Genomic DNA, 8,880 nt, shown 5'->3' with positions numbered 1-8,880 from the left:
TATAAATGCTGATGCCCACCCCACTTTTTGGGGCGATGAATTGATGCTTGTGGAAATTGTTACTCTAAGTTATTCTCTCGGTCTTGGACTCCTATCTTGGACTACTAGATGTATTCTAGTAGTATTTCTCTTCTCACCTTCGGTTCTTCTCTCCTTAACCTCGAATTCTCTTCTCACTCTATGTCCGCTGCGTTTGAGTATTGAATTCCACCCTCGGTCCCAACGATCAAGAACCCGTTTCTTGAATTAAAGGACTCGAAAGGCTCAGTTATTGTTTCAAGCTTAACAGAATCTTTAGAAAATCTGAAAAGTGTTTTATCTATTGTGCTAATAATAAAATCATGCTCAAACAGAAAATTAGTAAATGTGTCATACCAAGCTTTAAGAGCTTGCTTAAGACCATATAAAGTTTTATCTAATTTGAAAACATGATTAGGCAGAGAATAGTTTTGAAAACCAGGAGGTTGTTCAACATACACATCCTCATTTAAAAGACCATTAAGAAAATAACTTTTAACATCCGTTTGATAAAATTTAAGATTTTTAAAAGCTGCATAAGCTAGGAAGATTTTAATAGATTGAAGTCTAGCCATAGGTGCGAATGACTCCTCAAAGTCAATTTTTTCCTCTTGTTTATAAACTTGAGCTACCAATCGGGCTTTGTTTCTCACAACTAAGAAATCTTCACTTATCTTGTTTCTAAAAACCTATTTACTTCCAATAACCGATTGATCACCCGGTCTTGGAATTAGATGCCACACTTTGTTTCTTTCAAATTGATTTAACTCCTCTTTCATAGCATTGATCCAATCTAGATCAAACAATGCTTCATCGATTTTCTTAAGCTCAATTTGAAAGATAAAAGAATTGTTTGCAAATTTATCCATTAATTGGTGTCTGGTCTTAAGAGGTGCATTATGATTACCTATGATTAATTCAGGTGGATGGTTTTTGTTCCATTAGAAGTTCGGTCCTAGAGGGACATACGTCTGGTCAGTTGGCTCCGCGACATCCGGACTATTAGCAGCCTGTTGACTTATAGTCTGGTTTTCTAGTTGAATATAAACCGGATCATCCGTTTGATTAGATTAGTTGTTTCTGATGACCGGCACTTCATCATTGCTATCAGATTGAATATTGGAAGCTTCCAACCTGTTAACAACTTAAATGATTTTGTTATAATTACTTTCAAAAGATTCATCAAAAATAATATGGGTAGATTCTTCAACAGTTAGAGTTTGTTTATTAAAAATACTACAAGCTTTACTAACTGAAGAATAGCCTAACATAATGTCATCATATGCCTTAGCATCAAAAGTAGTCAAATGATTTTTGTCATTGTTATGAATAAAACACTTACATCCAAATATCCTAAAATATGAAATTTTAGGAACTTTACCATAAAAAAATTAGTAAGGTGTGTTATTAAAACGTTTATTAATCATTGACTTATTTTGAGTATAGCATGTTGTGTTAATGGATTATGCCCAAATCTTTTAACAAACACCGGAATCAGTTAGCATATATCTCGCTACTTCATTCAATGTGTTGTTCCTCCTTTCAGCAACACCAATTTGTTGTGGAGTTCTAGCACTAGACAACTCATGTCTAATACCAGGTTCAGCAAAGAAAGAAGACAGACTTCTGTTAGTGAACTTAGTTCCTCTGTCACTTCTAATCTTTATGACACTTAAAGATTTTTCATTTTATAGTCTTCTAAGGATTTTAATCAAATTTTCAGCAATTTGATCCTTAAATACTAAAAATACAACCCAAGTAAATCTAGAATAATCATCAATTATGACAAAGGTATATCTCATTCCCCCTAAACTGGTAAATGGGATTGGACCAAACAGATCCATGTGCAATAATTCCAAACATATGTTGGATTGGATATTCTTTTTATTTTTAAAAGTTGATCTGACCTATTTGCCCATCTAACAAGCATGACAGACCTTATCTTTAGAAAACTTTAGTTTAGGTATTCCAGAAATTAAATATTTTGAACAGATGTTGTTAATGATTTTAAAATTAAGATGGTTTAATCTTTTATGTCATGGTTAGTTTTGATCATTCTTAGCTATCATGCATAAAGGATGAGACGTCTTATTTTTCTAGTTCATCTTATAAGAATTTTCTACCCACTTCCTATCAGCAGAGTGTTACCCTGTTGATCTTTTAGAAGACATGCATGTTTTTTAATATCCATAGTATAGTCGTTATCACACATTTGACTAATATTAATCAAGTTATAACATTAATTTTCTATTAGCAGCACATTGTTAATAGTAAAGTTACCATGGATAATCTTATCCTTACCTACGATTTTACTTTTATTGTTATCACCAAATGTTATCTTAGGTCCTATGCATTTTGTTATATCAGTCAGCAGTCGGTTGTTGCCTATCATGTGTCTCGAGCAACCATAGTCCAGATACTAAACAGATTCTTCCAAGCAGCTATCCTGATTTACCTACAAATATACATATTTACAGTTTTGGTACCCATATTCACTTGGGTTCGTGGTTACTCAGTCCATTGGGGATCCATATTTCAGTTATCTTTATTAATCTCCCATTTTAAGTTGTTAATAACGCAAATGATTTTGATTTGGAAGATGTCTTTCTGCCTGCAGTTGATCCCTTGACTTTAGGAAATGAGTTTTGATAAAAACTTCTTGACTTTTATCAAGTTTTTGCTTGCCAGACCTGTTGGCTGCCTTCTTCTTGGACTTTAGCCAACTTGAAGTTGGCTTAACATATTTAATCTCATCTTTTAAAGTGAAGTCATCACAATCATGATTAGTTCCACTTTCATTTAAATGTCCCTTGACAAAGCTTATGGGTTTAAACTCACATTTTACTAGGTTCAACTTTTTGTTGGACTCATCTGGGTTGCCATTATCAAATCCTAAACCGGATTTTGCATCCGATAGGCCTTTGCTGACTGATCATTTGTCTGACGGCAACTCTAGATTTTTTCTAAGAACTAACCACGTAGTTTGACCTTTGGTTTTCAGTAGAAAGGATTTGGATCAGCTTCTTGTTTTTCAAATTCATTTCATTAAAGAGTCTATCAACTTCTTGTACTCAATGACCATGTCATTGAGTGTAGTGGTTAGATCATCTCTTGTAAATTCGTTAGAAGAAAAGTCAAATACCTCATCATTGTTATCCATGAAGCATTTAATACATTCATCCTCACTTTCGTTTGATGAGTTGTCATCTGAATCGCTGTCAGCCCACTTTCTTTTTTTATCCTCAGCTAGGAGAGCTTTTAGATCCTTTTTGTTCTTCTTATCATGAGACTTCTTATCATCCATCTTTGGCTTTCTATAGTCTTCCTTTAAGTGACCTAGTTTGTCAAAGTTAAAACACTTCAAGTTATCCTTGGAATCACTCTTATAATTATTATTGTTAGAGTTTGAGTTAGAATGGGTTTTGTTCATGAATTTGCCAAACTTTTTGATGAAAAGTGACATTGCATCGTTGCTGATCTGCTTAGCAGACTTCATAGTTGTCGCAGCATGTGACTCTTCAGCATTTACCAGCACTTTGGTTGAGACCGATGTGGATGGCTCATCTTCATTCCTCGAGTTTATCTCAAACTCATAGGCTTTCAGATCGGCGAATAAGTCGTGCAACTCCATCTTGTTGAGGTCTTTAGATTCTCTCATCGCCATCGTTTTTATGTCCCTTTTTTTGGGCAAATCTGTAATGACTTTGATGATAACCTCACGATTGCTATATGTCTTCCCCGGAGTTTAGAGCTCAATGACAATGTTGTTGAATCTTTCATCAAATTCAGCCATCGTGTCTCTAGGAAACATCTTGATGCTGTCAAACTTCTGTGTGGAAACCATAAGCTTGTTTTCTTTGGTTTGGTCGTTTCCCTCACAAAGTTAATTAAGCTTCTCCCAAATTTCTTTGGCAGACTAGCATGACTTGATTCATGTCCAGCATCTTGTAAAGAATATCTTTGGCCACATTATGGAGGTTGTCCTTCCTCTTAACTTTAGTAGTCCACTCAAATCTTGTTTGCTCCTTCATCTCAAGAGCACCATCAATAGAGGTAATGGTTGTGCTAAGCTTCTGAATTCTATTAGACCATCAGTGATGATATACCACATATCATCATCTAAAGTAGACAGATGAGCCTGCATTTTGATTTTCCAGTCATCATAGTCTACCTTTGAGAACATTGGGATTTTGTTTAAGATAGACATGATTCAGGTATTTGCTTTGCTTGAGAATAAAAAACTTGGCTCTGATACCACTTGTTAAGATCGGTGACAACAATAGAAGAGGTGGATGAATATTGTAGTGCTAATTATAACTTTTAATTAAATTTTAATCTTGTTAGAGATGAAAATTTGTTTCTATTCTTCACAAATTGTCGTAAGCTCTTGAACAGATTTATGTGTAGAAATGTTTACTAAAAATACACTCAGGTAAAATAGTAAATAATAGCTCAGCTTAGCTTAGTGAATTACATAATGATATTATAGAGAAAATAAAAGCACATACTTAGCAATTCGAATTTCGTGCAAAGATTTAGGAAGCAAGAGACTCATTGTTGTACTTTGATCACCTTTTATATTGAAGTCGTAGCAACGGTCGAATCTTTCTCTTGGATATGTGTCAATTTTCCATTAGACGTACACCAGGTGTAAGGGATCGTACATAAGAATATATATTTTCAATTGTATCGTACTGGATTGTACTGAGGAATATTCGGTAGAACGTGGTGTACTGGAAAGTACAACGTGGGTTAGAGGAATAATCGAGTACGTAGCTATTAAGCGTATAAAGCTGACTTGGCAGACAACTTATAACGAAATTTGTTGTTCGCTATGCTAATAAGTTGTGTGGTTAATAGGATGCTTCTTTAGACGGCTGCTGAAACAAGGCATCTTCTCGCGCTTCTTCAGACGTCTATTGAAGCAAGGCATCTGCTCGTGCACTTCTTCCGACTGGGACGTTTGTTGAAGTGAGACGTCTGCTCGCACACTTCTTCAGACCAGAGCGTCTATTGAACTAAGACGTCTGCTCGCGCACTTCTTCATACCAGAGCGTCTATTCAAGTGAGACGTCTGCTCGCGCACATCTTTAGACCAAGGCGTCTATTGAAGTGAAATGTTTGTTGGTGCACTTTTTCAGACCAAGGCGTTTATTGAAGTGAGACGTCTGCTCGCACACTTCTTTAGACTGAGGTGTCTGTTGAAGTGAGACGTCTTCTCGCGCACTTCTTCAAACTGCTGCTGAAGATAGGCGTCTCTTGAGTTGTCTAGCGCATACAACATTTGCACAACTTTGTTTTGTTCACAAGAACATCATTAAAGCATTTTACACTATGTTTTAAATCATATGTTGCATTGATTAAACTTATTTTTATTCACCTATGTTCATTTTAATCAATTAAAGCATTTTTCTTATTTCAACTTAATTAATTATTTCTCTCTTAATAATTTTTACCTTTTTCTTTATTTAACTTAATTTATCAGGTTGTTTGATAGGTATTATTGATAGATTTAGGTTTATATTATTAATTTAGGTTTGAATGTTTGATATATTTGATTATTTGTTTGATTTGGGTTGATTTATTTTGTTTGATTTAGGTTGTTTTATAGGGTTTATTTATAGATTGATAAAGTTATAGATTTATGTTTTATTTTGTCTATTTTCAAATAATATTTGTTGATAGATTTACATTGTTCTTTATTTTCAGTTTTACTAGTTGAATCAAATAAGAATTAATCATTGTCGGCATTCTAGATTTGGTAAGTTCTAAAATTAGCCTATGTTTTATATTATTAGGGTTGCATGTTTAGAGAAATGACTTATATATGGTTGCATATTTTGAGAAATGGTAGACTTGGATTATTAGGGTTGCATGTTTAGTTAAATGACTTATATATATTTTTTTTTTGGAAAACGACTTATTGTCATTTCATTAAAAAAACCCAAAATGGGAAAAAAACGGACATAGTCTCCTTTAACTTTTTAACAAATCTAGAGAGTTAAAGTTAGGTTCAAGTAAACAAACATTCAAACAAAGCAAACACGAGACTTACAATCAATTATAAGAAACTAACTAGCTTTCGAAAAATTAAAAGATGTCACTTTGTCATAATCGATTTTCCACTCCCGACAAAGGGTCCATTCACGCTCACCTTTGGGAACCCGCCTCCACGTACCAATTAGCGCACCGCAATCAAACACGATATCCCTCCATACATGCTCAACGTCGCGACGAACTCTCCCAAATACTCTTGCGTTTCTCTCGGCCCATACATGATAAATAATGGCAGCAAAACCACATTTGAAGACATTGGCTGGAAATCTATTACCTTTAGCCTTGATGCGGGCAGCAACAATTATCTCATACCATGAACCCGGTAAATGAACAAAGCCCAAATCCAACGTGAACTTACTCCAAAGAGACTTAACAAACGGGCAGCTCCCAAACAAGTGGCTAATAGACTCCGTATTCCCATCATAAAGCAAACAGTTAGCATCCGGAATGTCCATGTAGGCAAGAATCCGATCCGGGGTGTTAAGCCTATCACGTAAAGCCAACCAAAGAATGAAACGATGCCTCGGAATGACCTTTGAAGACCAAACAAGAGCAGCCCAATCGACGTTTAGTCCTTTTTCTCTAATTAGATTCCAAACCATTCTCGACTTCAATTTACTTTCTTCCTCGGTAGCCCAAGAATGAACATCAGCCCTATCGCTTAGACGAATTCCGCTCAAATAGTCTAATACTCGTCTTCCTTCCGGAACTCGTCTTATAATTGAGACCCAACGTCCAGCATCAATGTCTCCAATCGTGGCAAACTCACAATCCCTTCTTATTCTCAAACCTCGAAATTCTTCTTTAGTAATCAACGGCTGGTTTTCAAACCAAGGATCGTGCCAAAAGAGAGTACCACACCAATCCCCAATACGAATATCAAAGATCGAACCAATGCTGTTTTTTAGTTTCAAAATCTTCTTCAACGACCAAGTCATGTCATCCGGGATTCTACAAGTCCATATGCTCAATTCACGCTTCAAGAACCGAGAGTGCACCCACTTGACCCATAGAGAATCTTGTTTAGTTTGTAAAGCCCAAAGATGTTTGTAGGTAACAGCCCGATTCCACTCAATACAACTCCTTAGTCCAATACCAGCTTCGTCTTTCGGTTTGCAAATGTCGATCCACTTGACTTTCTTTCCTCCACGTCCTTGGCTGCCCCAAATAAAATTACGCATGATAGTATCGAGCTCTTTCATAACTTTCTTCGGGAGCACAATTTGCTGAGACCAGTAACCGATTAATCCCATGACCACGTTTCCAACCAACTCAATTCTGCCCGCATATGAAAGCTTCTTGGCTGCCCACCCCATAACGACGTTTTTAACTTTTTCAATGAGCGGCCTACAATGAACAATTTGAATCTGTCTTGTTGTGAGCGGAATGCCCAAATAACGTACCGGAAACAAACCCTCGGGGATGCCCATAATGTCTTGTATCCTAGCCTTTGTCTCATCATCAACACCACCATAAAATGCTAAACTTTTATCAACATTAATTGTTAAACCTGTAACATCAGGAAAGAAGTTAAGCGCATCTTTTATAGTATTAATGGTTTCAACATCAGCATGAGCAAGTAAGAATAAGTCGTCTGCGAAACATAAATGAGTGATCTTCTCCTCTTCGCAGAAAGGGTGGAAAGTGTAATGGCGATTCTTTCGGAATGTCGTTAAGACACTCTCAAAGATCTCCATGATCAACACGAAGATATAAGAAGAGAGAGGATCGCCCTGCCTCACACCATTTTCGCCTTTGAAATAGCCCCCGTGTACACCATTAACGCAAACAACAAAGTGGGAGGTAGAGACACACTACATAATCCAATCAATGTAAATTCTAGGAAAACCAGAAACAACAAGAAAATCATGAATAGTTCCCCATTTAACGGAATCAAATGCCTTATGTATCAATTTTAAACGCAACTCGAGGAGAAATCTTCCTTCTCCCATAACCCTTAAGAAGATTCTGCATTAGAAGGATGTTATGCGATATAGACCTACCGGGTATGAAAGCAGACTGTTCTAGACTCACTATCTTAGAAATAACTCTTTGAAAGCGCTTAGAGAGAATTTTAGAAATAATTTTATACACAACATTACAACAGGAAATGGGACGAAAATCTTGTATTTTTTCGGGCACGAAGTTTTTGGGAATAAGATTAAGCACAGTAACATTCCATTGAGTCAACATTTTCCTATTACGAGACTTATATATTTGTATTATATGTTGCTAGTAATTAAATAAGTATATATTAATTTCATTATTGTCTGTTAATTCCTAGTTAAAATGGAAGTTCCCAATAAAAGTTAGATGACTCTATGCCGATATGATCCAAATTATATTCAAATGGTTGAAATGTTCATAGAATTCGCGATTAGGTCTACTAACATAAATTCAATTGCTTTTTCTTGTGTAAAATGTGCAAATTGAACCTATGAGAATAGAATAGTGGTGAGTGGTCATCTAATTGTGTTAGGAATCCTTCAAAATTTCAATTTTTGGTATTGTCATGGAGAATCGAAATCTTCGAATGTAAGGGTCGACGGTAATGATAAAGATGATGAACTAGATGACTTTAGAGATGAAAATCAGGGTGGAGTAGGAAATAATGATGTTAATGATGAAATGAACGAAGAAATTGATCAAGAGAATGATAAATTTATGGAATACATCATAAATGATTTGTATTCAATCGCTAAAACCTCAAATAATGATTGCTTTGTTGACGATGTTAAGGCATTCTATAGGTTGTTGGATTATTCAAAACTTCCATTGTACGAAGAATCCTGATTTCAAAAGTCT

General features: G+C 35.6%; 2 protein-coding genes across 2 annotated transcripts; both read right to left on the bottom strand.

Annotated features, from left to right (window-relative positions):
* Positions 1 to 2,437: 2,437 nt before the first annotated feature.
* On the bottom strand, positions 2,438 to 3,682 carry LOC124924584 (putative uncharacterized protein DDB_G0271526). The gene is made up of 2 exons (XM_047464601.1): positions 3,161 to 3,682; positions 2,438 to 2,473 (listed from the first exon to the last, which is right to left on the bottom strand). Exons 1-2 carry the CDS (start codon positions 3,680 to 3,682, stop codon positions 2,438 to 2,440), a joined length of 558 nt encoding a protein of 185 aa, XP_047320557.1.
* Positions 3,683 to 6,089: 2,407 nt separating this feature from the next.
* LOC124924583 lies at positions 6,090 to 8,268 on the bottom strand. The gene is made up of 2 exons (XM_047464600.1): positions 8,002 to 8,268; positions 6,090 to 7,889 (listed from the first exon to the last, which is right to left on the bottom strand). The coding sequence occupies exons 1-2, from the start codon at positions 8,266 to 8,268 to the stop codon at positions 6,090 to 6,092; spliced, it is 2,067 nt and encodes a 688-aa protein (XP_047320556.1).
* Positions 8,269 to 8,880: the final 612 nt, after the last annotated feature.

Source organism: Impatiens glandulifera, chromosome 2 (genome assembly GCF_907164915.1).
Source record: "Impatiens glandulifera chromosome 2, dImpGla2.1, whole genome shotgun sequence".
Taxonomy (NCBI): Eukaryota; Viridiplantae; Streptophyta; class Magnoliopsida; order Ericales; family Balsaminaceae; genus Impatiens; species Impatiens glandulifera.
This window is presented reverse-complemented; position numbering and strand designations above follow the sequence as displayed.

Excerpts from the sequence above, each read along its gene's own strand:
- LOC124924584 (XM_047464601.1), bottom strand. The coding sequence starts at position 3,682 with ATGGCGATGAGAGAATCTAAAGACCTCAACAAGATGGAGTTGCACGAC. Across the intron at positions 2,474-3,160 it reads TCATGGATAACAATGATGAG|GTAAATCAGGATAGCTGCTT; the intron begins GTATTTGACTTT and ends GTATATTTGTAG.
- LOC124924583 (XM_047464600.1), bottom strand. The coding sequence starts at position 8,268 with ATGTTGACTCAATGGAATGTTACTGTGCTTAATCTTATTCCCAAAAAC. Across the intron at positions 7,890-8,001 it reads GAAGGAAGATTTCTCCTCGA|TGTGTCTCTACCTCCCACTT; the intron begins GTTGCGTTTAAA and ends TGGATTATGTAG.